Below are 16,623 nucleotides of genomic sequence, written 5' to 3' on the forward strand. Positions count from 1 at the left end.
TCCCAAGGATGGAGATCGATTGGGCTGGAAACGAGCAGTTATAATTTAAATTATTATTTATTTTCACAAAACAACAAGCTTAAGCTTAGACTACATTAAAAAAATGCAAATATTCTTTTGTCCCACTAAGAAGTAAACTGCCTATAAGAAAAGTCCCTTCGATATCCAAAATATTGCCGGAAACAAAGTGAAAACGTGTGTTAGTTATTTATAATTAATCATTTATTACAAACCCCTGCTACAATTCACTCTAAAATTATTTATATAATCACCCGACAGTTTTACATTTGCAAGATATAAACTTTCGGGACCTAACTAACTAAATTAGGACGTTATAGGGGCTTCCAGTTAAAATACTTATAGAATACATGTAGTTCAGGTAGTAAAAACACAGATCAGTAGCTGACTCGATTAGAAATTGATGTGGAGATCCAAAGACTATGGCCAGAATGTCTAAGAACTGCCACAGTCCTCGCTGGACGGCGCCTCTATACGAATCTTCGGTATGGGACGACTCCGACTGGGGTTCACGCCGGAGGCACTGGGCCTCGAGGTTCGCTTGACCCGGCGCAGGGAGTGTTTCAGCACCAAAACCTTCTTCGGTGGATTGAGTAGCTTCCTTTGGGAGTTCACAGCAAGGGCGGTAGCGGAATTGTTGCATTCCAGTGACGTTATAAGATTCCGCTTGGCGGCAGTGGCTGTTGGTGAGATGGCATTGCTAGAATTGGAATGCCTCCTTTTTTTCAGATTGCCTGTGCTCTTGGTAGCACTGCTCACGGCTACTTTCGATGGGCTCTTCTTCAGCGACGTAGAAGATTGGTACATGCCTGTCTTACCCTTCGGCGTGAGATGTGGCGGTGGCATCTTTTTGCTGACCGCACCGGACAGCTCTTGCTTCTTGCGCACAGAGGGCTGCTGCTTGGACTGCCGAAATTGCTCCCATCCCAACGCCATGCTTTTAAGAATGTCCTCACCGAACACCAGAAAGGGCGTTTTCGTTTGGCTCACATAGACATTTACTAGCTCGGTGATCTGTTGCTCGATCTTGGGCAGCTTGACCGAGATGGCCTTGCGCTCCTTTTCCTCCTTTAACAGCTGCCCACCACGATTGTTAAAGCGGTTGGGCTCGTTGGCTTTGGCCTCCAGCGCCTCCATCCGTGACCACAGCTCTGCTCGGGTGGCGTATAGCTCAAAAATCTTCTTGTTATTGGTGTAAAAGACCTTAAGGCTGTCCAATTCCATCTCGTGTAGCTCCAGAACATCTTCGCTCTCGAAATTTGTAAAGTAGCTAGTGAAACGCTTGCGCTCCTCTGGGCTTTTCAGGGTTAAATCCCACCATTCCTTGATTTCGACGCGCAGCTGTTCGATGAATGACTTCAGATTCCGCCTTCGAAGTGTCTGACAGCGCTGCAACTCCTCCCGGAGCACGTCGTACGTGTACTGTGTGTATTCAGTCGCTTTGCGTACTCTTCGCATCGCATATTCGTCCGTCTCCCGAAGTCGCTCCCACAGAACACGAATCTTTTCGCGCATGTCATCGATGCGTTCACGCATTTCCTGCATCTGGTCGGCGAGTTCCTTTTCCATTCGGCGCAACCGCTCAAATGTGTCGGGCGTGAGGCAGTGATCTACCTGGTTCAGTAGGCGCTCCTCCAGGTCCGTCTGCGGCAGGCACTCCAGCAATTTCATGCTGTGCTTGATGCTCTGGCGTAGGTGGTCCATTTCCTCCAGGCGCTTTGCCCTCTGGGCACGCAGTTGCTCGAGGTGATCCCGAAACGCGTCCATTTCCTCCGGTAGAGGCAGAGGATCTGACTGCAGGGAAAGTGGCTCCTCGCCTAGTTCATCGCATAGCTGTTCCTGCTGGAGCAGCAAGTCGCAGACCTCGCCGCGTCCCCTGACCAATTCCTCGCGCAAGACCTCGATGCTTTTATCAAACTTGAGCTGCCAGATGACCAGCGGGACGTCATCTGGACGCTCAGCGATGTCCGTTGGCCTGTGGAGCAAGCGCGCAAGGTTGCTGGCTTCTGCCCGCAGGCCGGCGATTTCATCAAGGATAGTCTGATGCTTCTCACGCGACTCGTTCAATAGATCCGTGTAAAAGCTCTGCACGTGGTCCTTCAGCCTGTGGACGTACTCGTCGCAAGTCTTGGGGTCAAACATACGGATCCACATAGCGTGCAGCAGGTCCACATTCCCGGCCGTCATTTCCAGGATCTCCGCCTTTATTGGGGTGGAACCGTGTGATTCCATGTATGCTTCTAATACGCTTGTTTTCAGTATAAATAAGACATTTGCTAATTGGGCTGAATTTTATAAGAAATGAAAATATGTATGAACGATTAAAAGGACGCTGCAGTTAAATTGAAGTTCGAACTGTACATCAGTAGGACCGTGCCGATAGCGGTAAATAATACTGACAGGAATGCACAAAAAAATGTACCTCTTTTTAATACTAGAATATGCAAATTCATACCTTGGAAAAGGAAAATAAAATAAAATAATATAATATAAAATTAAAATATAAAACTATAAAAAAGTGATCATGAAAAATTAGTTATTGTGATTTTGAGTTGCGCTAAAGGCCGATAATATTAAATGAAGTATCGATGTATGTCATATGAAGTTGGGATTTCAAAAACATTCTTACATATCCTCCCTATCGATGATTCTTAATCGATCGATAGTCGATCACCACCGCAATTCACCACAATCGTACGATATCCACCACTGATCGCTGATACAGTTGCCGTCCTTTTGTTATGCTGATTTGGTCACACAGTAGGGCGTGTTTGGTAAACAGTTGGTGAAGACAGTCAAACTCTAAACGAAATTTTTAAACTAAAACTTGAACGAAATGGGGGCGTCCAATCGCAATACGCAAGTGGCCCTCGGCTTATCCGCGTTCTCCTTTTTGCTTTTTCTCATTGCGTTCTCGACGCCGTATTGGCTGGTTACCGATGGCCGCTTGGAAAATCCACGCTTCACAAACTTGGGCTTGTGGGAAGTTTGCTTTAATAACTTCCAAGATATACACCGATTCTTCGATAACCGCTTTAGAGGATGCATGTGGGTGTTCGAGGAAGAGTATTATATCATTCACGACTTCCTGCTTCCCGGCTTCTACATAGCCGTGCAGTTCTTCGCAACGCTCTGCTTCGTCATGTGTCTCATCGCCCTGCCGCTGACCCTGGCTTTGCTGCGAACCTCCCGCGACGATGACCGCAACGTTGTGCTGCTGCTGACGGTTGGAACATGCCAAGTGGTTGGCTCAATATTCGGCTTTATTGCCGTGGTCATCTTTGGTGCCAAGGGAGACTCGCGCGACTGGATGCCCGGCTGGCAAAACAACGACATGGGTTGGTCATTCGCTTTGGGCGTGGTTGGAGCCGTCATGCTTATGCCAGCTGGTATTTTGTACATGATTGAGGCGCGCCGCGAGCGCTACAAGCGTCTGAACGAGATCAGCAACCGCCAAGTCAGTGAATACGGAGACGATTACTATCAGGATCAGGCACATGCCGCAGCGGCTGCCATCCCATCAGCTCCCGCTCCGTCATCCTACTTTGCACCGGAGCCAAGTCGGCCGCGTCGTCCCCAGCCAGGACACCGTGCACCGAGCGCCCCCGCACCAGGAGGAATTCAAACCGATATTTAACGAAAACAAAAATGATAACGAATCTGTTCGTGGAAATAGTTGTACCCAAATTCCACGAATTCACATCCGTCCAAAAATCTGAATCTGATTGTGAAAATAGTTTCACCCTGCACTTTATCGAATATATCTTTCCACTTAAGTAGGAACAAAACTGTAATCAATGGTACCCGTCCCTCTCCAGCTATTGCTGGAAACTATTTGATTGTGAACATATTTTCACTTAAACATTATCTTCTATTTGCATGCACAAACGACCATTCCGTTATTTTTTATAAGAAAAACAATACCCGTCAATTTAAGCCTATTTGCTAACGTCCAAAATGTGTTATTCCTTTCTCGTTGCATTTTTTTATGTTTTTGTGTATCAAAAAAAAAAGAGTCCTTTAACTGTTGCAAGTGTCCTTAATGTAGACTTTTAAATTTGAGTAATTTAGACAAAGCTATTTATATGGAAGATGGCTAACGGGAAAAATAATACATTAACGGAAGCATAAGGTATGCTTTTAATCTAATAACTGCTCTTATACTATATGCTAGTATTGCTTTTACATATCGTGTGCACTAGCACAACAATATCCATTGCATTTTAATGGTTAATAAAAATAAAACAAATATAATATACTGTGATTATATATTTGGGGGTTATCTATTTTGATTCTATTGATTTGTCGATCATTCCGGCCAAATTGTTGTTAAATTTTAATAAAGCTAAAGCCGTAATTCTGAAGTACTTAAATAACATTTTAAAATATTGAACGATCGGTATATTTTTTAGCTTTAATTTCTGTAATTAAGTTTTGTTTCTTGTTCTCCCGCTCACTCTCTCTGTCTATTCAAATCTTCTCTCTAATTCTCACAGTGCTTTGATATCCGAAAGCAAAATTCTTGCTCTCCCTTTCACTCTTATTGGTTTGCCTAGTATATCTCTCGCTCTCTCTTTCACTCTCTCGAAATGCCTCTTTCGCTCTAAGCGCTGCCTCCCGACCACAGAGTATAAATAGAGGCACCATTGCCGCGCTCGCCTCATTCCGTCGGAGGGCCCCCCAAGGAGAACATCAAAATTAATTAATTTGTTAAATATTGTTTTTTTTTTTTGTCTGATCCTGCTCGATAATAATTACCTTAAATAAGTCGAATGGGATTTAAATACCGAAAACGCCTATCGAATGTTCATATCGAAATAATCTCATCGCTAGAAAAAGCGGGAAACTCATTATTGTTTACGTTTCTTAATTAATCAATTCACTGCAATACAATGAGCAAGAAAGCAACACGAGCGACTAAGCCCAAGCCGGATCCGGATACGGTGGCCACCAACAAGAAATCCATAGCCACGGCGATGAAGAAAGTGCTCTTTGTGTCGCAGAAATTGCTTCCAAAAGATGCGGACAATCGGAGACTTCAGCTGGAAAGGTTTTTTCATCCGGGACAGGGAAAGGACGCTCTGTTTGTCACCCATCCCGATGGGCAGATCATGGAGTTGCTGGAGTATGCAGAACCCCGCCGAAGTTGGCTCGTCAACAGCGAGGTGTGCTCTAATGGCCGGATCTACATGACCACTCCGCTGGATCCCACGCTGCTTGGAATTCATCACCTCCGGAAGCATTGTGCACAAAGTGAGTTTGCAATTACTGAGCTGAACGTTTTATTATATGTTTTTATCATTTTTCACCTAGGAGCAATGTCGCTGGACAACATTGCGGTGGAGGAGGCCAGCACAAGTCGCCTGCTAACTGAGTTCCTTAGTCCGAACAGCCTCAAGTGCGTTGCAGATGTAAAGACATCCGGAGAGCAGAGTTTCTACAAGTACAACCAAGAGCGCACGCTGGCCTGGCTCGCCCTGAAGACGCGCCAGGTGGCTGGCATCCTCAAGGAGAAGCAGGTCCACTGCGGCCACAGTGCCCAGTCGCAGAATTTCGTACGCAGCGACAAACTGGCGGCAGAGAATGCGACCAGTGAAATGGATTACACGCGCATGGCCAGCGATATTGTGGGTCGGTATCTGGACGGCGACTTGCACGAACTCCTCACAGAATATCTGCACATTCCGAGTGAGATTCAGGCAATTGTAGAGGAAAAGACTGCTGCCCAGAAGCGGAAATCAAAGGCGGGAAAAGACGAAGGCAGCGATTCAAAGAAGATCAAATTGAATGATAGCGACATCGGCGCTAAGCTGAAAAGCAGCGGTCTCCTGGACAGCGACGGGGATCACAATTCAAGCGTTACGTCGCCAACAGCCACTCCCACGCCGCTAAAGGAACGCTCGCTGACCGCCAAGGAGAAAGCCCTGGCAAAGGGAGCCAAGGGCACTAAGAGCATTGCTTCCTTCTTTAAAATCAAGTAGGTTTAATGATTTCGATACATGTGCATACATAATTCAAATTTTATTTCGTGGCATCGCAGGCTTAATATACACTTTTAATTTTGGTACTTGCATTTTTTTTTGAGTTCACTAAGTGCCACTTTGTTAATTTTCCGTATTTAACTTTGAACCTTTTCTCAAATGTTCACGAAACAACATCGTTGTGAAGTTCGGTTTCTCTGCAAAATATTTTAAAACGTGCTTACATGCATATAATAGTTATGATCTAAGAAATTTTACGCGATTACATACATACACATATTTATTTATTTATTTATATAAAGCTAGCGGTTGGTTGTAAACTAAAGGCTAACTTAGGATAATGAGCATTGGCTGCTGTGCCTCAAAATGACAAAATACTCCCTTTAATTCCATATTTTATTTTGATTTAAGAGTTTAAAATTTAAAATTGCCGCCTTGTAAGCTCATGCGCACTGTTGCCATCCCTGTCCAACCACCTGGCCAAAACTACAGCAGCTGTTGGGGTTGCCAGGATCTGCGACAAATCCGTAGCGTGCTTACTGGCGTCGGCCCTTTGAAACTGGGTGGCAGCCCTGATTTACTGTTACAAATCTGCTGGCTCCTTTGTTTCACTTCGTTTTCTCACTCAGTTGTTGCTGTGCGCGCTCCCACGTCCGAGTCTTATGGTGAATTTTGCCTGCCACGGCGCCATTCATCCCCCAATCCCCACATTCTCGCAATCGTTTATCCTGCTGCTGCTGCTGTTGTTGTTTTCTATATGCCTTGAATTTTCGGGTTAACAACAATACCAAAAGGCGTCGGTGCAGACTTTTTAATTCTGCTGTCGCTATTAGTGGTGCAAAATTAAATGAAAACGGAATAGAAAGAGTGGCGTCACACGAAAAGAAAATTTTCTTTGGCGTCGTTTGTGTATGTGTGATTGTGTATGCCCTCTCAGTTTGTGATTTTATATACATATATGTATATAAATGCGCGCGTGTGTGTCTGTGTTCGAATAATAAAAATAATACTCCCGACGAGTGCACCATAAACAAAGCCAAGTTAGCAACAATTTTGTTTTGTTTTAACAGCACCAGCAGCAGGAGCAACAATACAAATGCACAGAAGCATGCAACGGTAAACTGTCAAGGACAAAACAAGACGCCGTTCTGTGTGTGTGAGAGCAAGTGCAACAATAAAAACAACACCATGTGGCACAAATAACGGGGCAGCAAAGTAGCAAAAACAAAAAAATAGATAGGAAAACAAAACAAAAGGCAGGAACAAATCACGCACGAGGCTAAAGGAAAACGGAGGCTGCAAAAAAGGAAGGAAAAATAGCGAAAAGGAGAGGGCAGCCAGCAAGACCCCCAACCCCCACTCCCTCTGGACATTTGGCGCCAGCACGGGCAGAGCCAGCGACTGCGGCTGCGACAGAGCACCATGTGGTGGCTTTCTTCCTCTTTCACACCCACTTCCACTTCCTCTGCCTCTCCCGCTCTCCTCTGTCGCACGCTGCATTGGATCCTGCCCTGCTTCTTCCTCTTCTTTCTGGCCCTGCTGCCTGCAAACGTAAGTGCATTCGATAAATTTAAATTAAATTCCAATTGCGTTTGCTTTCGCGAAGGCATCCCCGCGGAAATAAATACATTTCATATTTACACTCATTTTTTCGGTACGTCAAAGAGAAACAAGAAAGGAAGCTAACTTCGGCACGCCGAAGTTTGTATACCATTGCAGATTGAAATTCGATCGCTAGGAATTAATATAATATAAATTATATAGTATATTTTTCTTAAAAAACAATAATATTATGCCTGCTTTCATTTCATTCACCTATACATTTTATATTTACAGTTTTACATTCCCCGTTTTGAATTTATTCTATTTTTAACGATCGTTTGCATGGCAGCTATATGATATAGTAGTCCGATTTTCATAAAATTTTCCGATCGTTCCTATGCAAGCTATATATATGTATATATCTATATAGTCCACCGATTCGCCATGCTCCGACTTATATACTAGTAAAATTATATAGAAGAAAATCTCCATAGTTTCATTCCAATACCTTCCTTTTAAATTTGTTCCACATCTCGCACATCTGTGCATATGATTCCTAACTTGTTCTAACATCCCCGGAACAAAGTGAGTTCTGCCAGCTAGGTCTCAGATATGTGTTGTGTTACAGAAGTTGCAAGTCATTGTTTATTAGTGTTCAAAGTTAGTAACTGATCATACATACTTATTGGTCACATATACTAAGTGATCATAGTTACTTACTGGTCATACGTACATACTGTTCGGAGTTACTTACTGTTCAGAGGCTCATAGCTACTTACTGATCATACTTACTTACTGGTCATAGATACTTCCTGCTTACTTACTGGTTTAGATACTTACTGTTTAGAGTTCCTTTCTGCTCATAGTTTCTTATTCCTCATAGTTAATTACTGATCATAGTTACTTACGGATCGTAGTTATTGAATGTTCATTGATCATAGTTACTTATTGGTTAGGTTTATGACACATGCCACATCAATTTTGTATGCACCTGAATTTGGATCTGATTGCGTTTGTTTCCCACGGCAATAAATACATTTAATATTTCCCCAAACAAAACAAAAGTCAACGAATTGTAAATGAACTACAACTTAATTAAATTCCAAACATTCCATGCACTGAATAAATAATATTTGGAAATAATTTAAGCCAGTGTAACTGAGGGCACATTTCCCCATATTTCCATAGCTGCTTTCCCTTTCTCTGCTTTATTATGGCATCTGGTTGTTTATGGCTTGTTGGACTCCTCTTTGGGCTCAGCGATATTGACAATGACATTTTCATTTGCCTTGCCCTTCCTTGGAGCCACTGTTTGTTGTACCTTTTGTTTTAAATTGCAACAAAAGAGCTAATTGCTGCACAGTGAAAAATCCCACAGTCGTGCAAACAAAAAGCTTATTCAAATTGAATATTTATTCTACGAGAAAAGATATAGGAATCGTCTTGCTACAGAAAGTAAAGTTATAAACATATAATAAATAATTTAATATAAAATCTAGACCTTAAATAGTTTACTCAATATAAGCAATTTGCAATGTCTTGACTTGGGAATTTATATATACAAACACGACGCAGAAATCTTTCCAAAATCTAGATATTTAAAGCCTCTCATCACTTACCTTTTGCTGACATTTCTCCATTCCCTTTTACAGGTGACGGCTAGATTTTGCGAGGGCTGCAGCCAAGGATGCTGCACACAGGGCTGCTGTCCGCCGTATCAGGGCGGACCACGGCCCCTACCGCCGCCCTCGGAGCATGTCCTCAATCTGTTCTTTATCAGCCATTGGTTTTTTTGGTAAGTGCTAGTCCGAGCCAGAGTCTGAGTTTACGAATTTATGAGTACAAGTGCCATGGTCATGGATGCATTTGGTGGATGGGGAATTCCCTGGAGGCCGCCTGCAAGGCCAATGGGCGAATGGGCGCGGACCTCCAGCTGATTGGCATTGTATGGCATGCGAGATATTATTATTATTGGCAGCAAAGGTGGCGCCCACAGCCGGCACTACTACTGGGTTGCGTCAAGTCAAAAGTCGAGTCAAGTCGAGGAGGGAAGGCTTATGCAAGCGGTGCCAGTGCCAGTGCCACTGCCGCTGCCGGTCCCGGTGCCTCCCCAGGGGGGGCCGATGGGAATGGCAATGCCAACTAATGAGACACACGGCCCACAGTCGTCGCTCCCGCTGCACTGTTCACATAATCCCATCTCTTGGCCGCCGAAAACAGCAAACAAATTTCAGTCGGAATTCGATTACGGGCACAGCAGGACACGGATACCGCCATCTGTGGCCGCATTTGGGCAGTCGCATCCGGTCAAAAAATGGGCTTCTTTATCCAGTCCCGCCAGCTGCAAACCGAGCAGTGAATCCGAAATAATAATAATAACAGAAAATCCATATGACAGCATCCATTTTCATTCTGCAGGTGTGTGGTTGTGGCCATCATACTGGCCATCCTATGTGCCTACTCGCTGTGGAAGAAGCGGCGAACTTTATGTGGCTGGGGATTCAACGAGCATCACACCCAATCTGAAGGCGACTCCGCTGGATCCTGCTATGCGCCTCCACAGTACAGTCGCTGCAACTCGTTCCATCATCCACCGCCGCCTTACACGGAGGTAAATGCTTCTGAAAAATATTCTCAAGAGCCTTGAACGGGTTTAAAATGATTATTTCTCTAATACTTTCATTTTGCGTTCGCCAGGTGACCTCCAAACCCGATCTATATCCACTCGTCTTCACCTGCAATAGCGACACGGGCAATGGGAAAGGCAACGGCAACGGTAGCTCCAGTTACCTGATGGTTCAGTATTTCCGCAACTACATCGTCCGGCCGGCGGTGGGCGGATCCCTGAGCGCAGCTAGCACCGTCGACTCTCTAAGCTCCAGTTTTATTTGCAATGCGAATGAAGCGAACACCTTGGTGCCCCCGCCGTACTCCCGGGCAGCCAGTCCGGAACTAGGATTGCATCATTATGTGGCACATGCCCATGCCCACGGAGGACATGGCGCCGGTGCCAGCCATCTGCGATCCATTGAGCAAACAGCTGCCGCTCAGCAGGTGCAAACGGCTCCCGTTCATCATTATGGCCTGCCAAGGTCAGCGTCCCAGCTGGTGGAGCCAGATTCCTACCAGCCGAGAATAATGCCCGTTCAGGCGCAACACTATGCCACCGTGGCCCTGGGCAGTGCTCCCGGCGGAGGAGCTCTTTACAGCACCCGACTGCACGCCTCCCATGAGGAGGGAATGAGCGTGGGAGTCGGCTACCTCCAATCCCAGAGCGATCAGCACTTCCGCTACATGGCGAACAGCAGTAGTAGCCTGAGCGACATCTTCGTGAACAACAGCTGTGTGGCGGGCATATTGCCTGAAAGCGCTGGTGCTGGCATTGGAGGTGGAGCAGGAGGTGTCTCTCAGAGCGCAGAGAGTGGAGCAGCCACCCAGGCTGCCTCCCTCAGCAGCCTAGCCATGGGAGGAATGGGTGCAGGTGGAACGGGAGCCTCTGGAGGATCTGGCACGCCGGTTATTTATAGCAACGGGTGCATTCAACCCAATCCCCTGCATAGCCTGGAGAATTGCTGTCAGCCGTCGGCTCAGGCCTCAGGAGTCAGCAGCTTGGCCAACATCGGGACACCTGGATCACCGCCGCAAGCCACAAGCCCCACGGGCGAGGTTCGCGAGATACTCGACCAGATTCGTCAGCTCCAGGCGGGTGTAAGCTACGAACAGCTCCTGCTGGGCGGAACTGGGGCCAAGCCACGGCTTCAACACACGCTATCGACGCCTTCGAACTCGCAGCAGGTACTCCAGCCCATCTTGACCACTTCAGTATCCATCTCTGGCGGCGGCAGCGGTGGAACCGGCCTCAGCAGCGGGCGAAGTAAAAAGTTTTTTGGCTCCGGAAGCAAGTCACAGCCCAACAAGGCTTTATACATACCCATGGCGGCCATTGGATCAGGATCGGGTTCCGGTGGAGCGCAGCGTTGCGTGCTTAAAAGTCCGGTGAGTAGCGTTGTTAGCGGAGCTAGCTTTTTTGTTAACCGGGGACGAGTGGCCCGAAAGGGTTGGATCACTCGGTCGGCGCCCACGACACCCGGCAGCGCACTGCCCCCCAATCGACTTGGAGATGATAGTCCATTGCTGCTAAACGAGCACGATGAGGATGCCATCGATGATAATGACGAGGACGACGAAGAAGAGGAGGAGCACCAACAGAATCGGAATCATGTGCATCAGGATACCGACAGCGAAACGGAGGCGGAGGCGAGGAATCATCATCGCCAGCAGCATCGTCACCATCGAGGGCATCGCAGCCATCGTCGTGGGCAGCTTGAATAATAGTGGGCGTGGTCACAGCGTTCGCCAGTGTCATTTAGTAGTTGTTGTTGTAGCTCAAGGTTCTCCCCTAGGATTAAGCTTTTAAACGAAGGCAGGGGCAGCACGCCTAGGCTGAGGGAACGGCAAGTCGGTTAGCTTTAGGTTATGAAATTTAGTAAGCGTTCTGGGAAATGGAAAGCAGTTTACAAAAATTTGCATTAAAAAACTTATCCTGAGCCGGTCTGGGGACTAGGACTTAACCAAAGGCGTTATAATAAGAAGATGCATAACGTCCATATATTTAAAATACCATATGCAGAAATTTTGTATGCAAGCGGCACATTGCCTTTCGCTAGCACAAAATCGTAGAACGTTAATCATTTTGTTATTATAAGGTCTTTTACTAGACCCACTAAGACGCCCGTAGAGACTGGAGAATTGAACTGTTGCAAATCTGGCAAACAGCATTAATCGATGCTGCAGGAATTTCCACATTAAAATCTTAAATGTTATTTAATTTATGTATACTACTATACTATACTTAACTTGAATAGTTTTTGAAAAGTCGCAACACCAGAATTATATCATTATTTTAACAATCAGTATTATTAACAAAGCTTACCACAAGTATATCATTTTTTAATCATATTATAGTTGCAAGAAGGAAATGTCTGTTTTTTGAGCTTCCATGAATAGATAAAGAATTGAAATTTAAAAATCCCTTTCATTAGCTATTAAAAAAAAAACAAAAAAAGCAGATTTACATTTTGTATACTATGTAAAAACGAAGGAAGGTGGAAGGTTTCATTAATTAATTGAAAATAACAATGTTTATTCCAAACTTTTCTTAAAGTAAGATTTTTCAAATGTCGACCGATGTTCAAACCGATATATTCTATTCGAAAGACGGTGCCAGATTAACTTGCATTATTATTTGAAGGCCTTTCTTGTGTTGCACTTGGAAGATTTTAACAAGAGACAGATTTCAAATTGCACAAATGATTTAAATCGACATAGAGTATGTATGTATGTGCGTGGTAATATAACTTAATTATAATATTGAACACAAGAAAACCAAAAGAGCAAATGGATTCAAAAGTGTTTGTCGCCTAGATGGAGATTTTATAAGTAGGAATAAATTGTAAGAATTCAATCTAACACGAATAATCCAAAGAGAACTAAAAGCAAAGGCAATGTAAAATTAAGATGCGTAACGTGGCTATTTAACAAAATTTTAAGATAACTTCAAATCAGATTGTATGGCGTTACGCGTCTTATTTGTTTATATTGTTTTTGCTGGAACATTCAAAGTACAGATACAGCTTAAGGAGATATGTGAAATATGCAAAACTGTGCAGGCATTCGGTTGAAAATTAAGAGAAAAATTTAAATTAAAGAATCGAAAAACAGTGAAAATACCAAAAATGAGACTAAGGGAACAAAATCCCGGAGATAAGGATGTGAAAAAAATGGAAAGCGAAGGAAGCGATTGAATGCAACAGTGCCTTTCAACTAAATTAAAACAAGACAACCACAAAAAGGGAGCCAGACTCAAAATTAACACAAGCTTAAAGTCCACATACATAGATGGTACAGGAACAGGAAACGGAATCGAAACCAGAACTGGAACCATAACCGGAAACAGAACTGCAAGAGGAAGGCCAACAAACCAATCCGCAAAAAGACACGAAACAATCCAATGAAAAAGGCAATATTTATAAATCTGCTTAAGCATTAGATATATATGATATATGTGTACGAGTATGTATGAATACGTGCGTGTGTGCAACAATTACTTTAAGTGAATTTTACAATTCATTGGCATTTTTTGGTGCATCAGTAACAGCTTCCTTAGACCATTTCATCTATTTAACCTCTTAGTTCTTCTGGCTTATTTCAACGCGATTCAAGTTCGTCTATCTGTGCTTCAATACATATACATAAATATACAACTAAACAATTGATTAATTAATTATTTAGCACAGCAAAACTGATAAACGAAAACTGAACACTGAATACTGAGCAGAGTCGTGAAGGCGAAAATCTCCAAAAAGCAAGTGAATTGTTGTTAATGTGGGAAACGAAAACCAAAATAAATTTGAAGAAAATCCACAAACAAATTAAGAATACAAAAAAGAAGAAAGAAATAACTAAGAGCCCATTTAAAGTCAAATATACAAAGATGGAAAATACAACAATAAATAAAAGAATGAAATCAATACAAGTGTCTTTTTGTAAAGCAAAATGGGATAAATTTTTTGCATAATTATGATCAGATATGATCGTTCTAGAATTTGTAGATCTAAAATATATCTACTTACTACTACGGCGAACTTAAAGATATTTCTAGATAACATGTTCTAACTTAAACCATAACCAATGACCAATGAGTTACCCCTTTGATACCAATCGTACCACCTGCCAACACATTGATAAAATGTTGTGCCAAAAATAAAATAAATTTGTTTTCATTATATTTTTTTCAAGATAGCAAAGCTGGCAACGCAAAAGTTTGCATACAAACTGCCATAATATTGTATTGGGCAAGGGCTCACCGATCTAATCAGTTTCAAACGTCTTGAACTTTGAAACGGTAAGATTTGTGAAAGCTCTTAACAGGCCAAGTAAAGAACGCCTTTATCGAGAGTGTCCCAACTATACAATACCCGTTCCTCAGGTCATTGCCTACTTATGCTTCCTATTACTATCGTTTTATGATAGAATTTCTGTAGCATAGGAAAGAATAGGAAAATACACACAAACCTTAAAAAGTGCACGGTATATATAGAATAAATCCTAATCTTAAGACAATAGTAATTCCTGGCAATAATCTCACATCGACTGCGAAATAAAACGATAAGCGAGCAGTGGCGGAGGTCGTGAATAGAACATTGTTTGAAGCTTAACCACTATACCGGCAAGATTCACTTTTACCGCCCCCTCAATGAAAAGTCAGTATCCGTCACTGTAAGCGAGCTTGATTTCTAAATTCGAACGTAATACTAATCAGATCCCCGTACAGTCATATATATATTTATTGATATAGAAAGTACTCTGGAACCCAATGATTGGGCTTAACCGATCTCTGCAATGACCTTCCGAAGACCTTTTTAAGAGTAGTTATTAAATTCAATTAAAACTATAGCATAGTTTGAAGTTGGGACTAATTACCTAAACAGTGTCCATAACTCTTTTGAATATGATTATTTGTGGGAATATTTATATGCTCCTTCTGGGGTTCAGCAAAAGCGTGCACATAGCATCGCCAATGGAACCCACTGGTCGTAGGGCATTATGCCATAGCGGAGCCAAATGCTGACTCCTAGCTCCGCGACTAGTTTTCGCCAAGACCTCGACACGACACTATCATGGACACCTTGTTTGCTGGCTGGACTCGATCTGGAGATTATCTGCAGCACCTGTGGCTGAGACTTCTCGATGTTGTTGGCGAGGATCCCTGGCGCCTTTGGGTGCTCGGCAGCACGGTAGTCATATTCTCAGTCTACTGGCTCTACGCGGCCATATTTACGCTGATGGACATTACCAATCGGCCGAGATTCCTGCGGAAGTACAAGATTCAGCCGGGTCAAAACGAGCCAGTGGATCTAGGGCGCCTCTGGAGCGCCGTAAAAGTGGTACTCTTCAACTTGACGGTGGTGAATCTGCTCACCTCCTGGGTCTTCTTCGAGCTAGTCTTTAAGTCGGAGAACAGCAGCGACATCCGGGTGCTGCCTACGTTCCGTCGTGCCGTGCGAGATGTCGCCACTTTCGTGGTGTTGGAGGAAGTCATGTTCTACTATGCCCATCGCCTTTTGCACCACCGATCGGTGTACAAGTATGTCCACAAGAAGCATCACGAGTGGACTGCTCCCATAGCGGCCATCACTCTGTACGCCCATCCCGTTGAGCACATTGTGGCCAACCTGCTCCCGGTGGCTACCTCTCTTGCCATCCTGGGCACCCATGTGGCCCTCGCCTATGTCATCTTTGCCCTGGCCATTGTCAACTCCATGAGCGACCACACCGGATACAGCTTTCCCTGGTCGGCGGGCTCGGTGCGCTTCCACGACTACCACCATGCTAAGTGGGTGTGATCTGTGACCCTGTGCTTTTCGCCTTCTAATCCGAATTATATTCGTATCTTTTGGCAGGTTTAACTACAACTACGGTGTGCTGGGTCTGCTGGATAAGTTGCACGGCACATACCGCGCCACTTCCGAGCTCAAGGTTCCTGCTCCAAGGATTAAAGGCAAGCCTGGCAAAAGGAAAGCTAAATAGTAGCCTCTGCAAGGGTTTAAATTGATTTGTATATATATATATATATGTATACATATATCTATTTTTTTTATTTTAGCTACATAAATATGTAAATATATAAACATATATGGGCAAGTCGGGAGAAATAACACAATGTACATAAACACCCTCTGGGATTAAGTTTATGAGAGCTTTATTATGAATATATGGAACATCTTATGATAAGTGTGGTTCCCCCTTATCTAAAACATTTGCATTATTTAAATCTATATTTGCCCATATACTCTTTCAGGGTATTATCATTAAAACCCATCAATAGAACCTAAATCATATAGTTTATCATAAATTTATCAAATATGTATAAGGGGTTAATTTCAGTTAGAAGCTTGTAACTTTGTGAAGGAGTCATTTCCGATACTATAAATCGTATATATTCTTTATAAGCGGTTACATCGTTAAAATTGCCAAAAATTGGCAAAAATTTAAATTTTTAAATGGAGTATGCAGATTTAGT

The 16,623-nt window shown here is 43.6% G+C and overlaps 5 protein-coding genes across 7 annotated transcripts; 4 read left to right on the forward strand and 1 right to left on the reverse strand.

The window, feature by feature from the left end:
* Positions 1 to 204: 204 nt before the first annotated feature.
* On the reverse strand, positions 205 to 2,378 carry LOC110181797 (protein regulator of cytokinesis 1-like). Its single transcript, XM_020949679.2, has one exon. The coding sequence runs from the start codon at positions 2,248 to 2,250 to the stop codon at positions 454 to 456; it is 1,797 nt and encodes a 598-aa protein (XP_020805338.2). The 5' UTR covers positions 2,251 to 2,378; the 3' UTR covers positions 205 to 453.
* A 476-nt stretch (positions 2,379 to 2,854) lies between these two features.
* Positions 2,855 to 4,272, forward strand: kune (claudin). The gene has a single exon (XM_020949759.2). It carries the CDS (start codon positions 2,855 to 2,857, stop codon positions 3,653 to 3,655), a length of 801 nt encoding a protein of 266 aa, XP_020805418.1. The 3' UTR covers positions 3,656 to 4,272.
* A 103-nt stretch (positions 4,273 to 4,375) lies between these two features.
* Positions 4,376 to 7,351, forward strand: LOC110181806 (ribonuclease H2 subunit B). Of its 2 annotated transcripts, XM_020949691.2 has the most exons (3): positions 4,376 to 5,271; positions 5,332 to 5,995; positions 7,070 to 7,351. In XM_020949691.2, exons 1-3 carry the CDS (start codon positions 4,911 to 4,913, stop codon positions 7,200 to 7,202), a joined length of 1,158 nt encoding a protein of 385 aa, XP_020805350.1. In that variant the 5' UTR covers positions 4,376 to 4,910; the 3' UTR covers positions 7,203 to 7,351. The 2 variants fall into 2 exon arrangements, with proteins under 2 accessions (XP_020805350.1, XP_020805352.1); XM_020949693.2 differs by lacking the exon at positions 7,070 to 7,351 and having other exon boundaries at positions 5,332 to 6,085.
* Positions 6,603 to 14,071, forward strand: LOC110181805 (uncharacterized). 2 transcript variants are annotated; one of them, XM_020949690.2, is made up of 4 exons: positions 6,603 to 7,550; positions 9,194 to 9,336; positions 9,960 to 10,152; positions 10,239 to 14,071. In XM_020949690.2, the coding sequence occupies exons 1-4, from the start codon at positions 7,422 to 7,424 to the stop codon at positions 11,871 to 11,873; spliced, it is 2,100 nt and encodes a 699-aa protein (XP_020805349.2). In that variant the 5' UTR covers positions 6,603 to 7,421; the 3' UTR covers positions 11,874 to 14,071. The 2 variants fall into 2 exon arrangements, with proteins under 2 accessions (XP_020805349.2, XP_086692564.1); XM_086836438.1 differs by having other exon boundaries at positions 7,418 to 7,550; positions 9,194 to 9,896.
* Positions 14,072 to 14,727: 656 nt separating this feature from the next.
* On the forward strand, positions 14,728 to 16,357 carry LOC110181938 (fatty acid hydroxylase domain-containing protein 2). Its single transcript, XM_020949875.2, has 2 exons — positions 14,728 to 15,936; positions 16,004 to 16,357. Exons 1-2 carry the CDS (start codon positions 15,221 to 15,223, stop codon positions 16,128 to 16,130), a joined length of 843 nt encoding a protein of 280 aa, XP_020805534.2. The 5' UTR covers positions 14,728 to 15,220; the 3' UTR covers positions 16,131 to 16,357.
* The last annotated feature ends 266 nt before the right edge of the window (positions 16,358 to 16,623 follow it).

Source organism: Drosophila serrata, unplaced genomic scaffold, assembly GCF_035046125.1.
Source record: "Drosophila serrata isolate PLE 108 unplaced genomic scaffold, ASM3504612v1 contig_276, whole genome shotgun sequence".
Lineage (NCBI taxonomy): Eukaryota > Metazoa > Arthropoda > Insecta > Diptera > Drosophilidae > Drosophila > Drosophila serrata.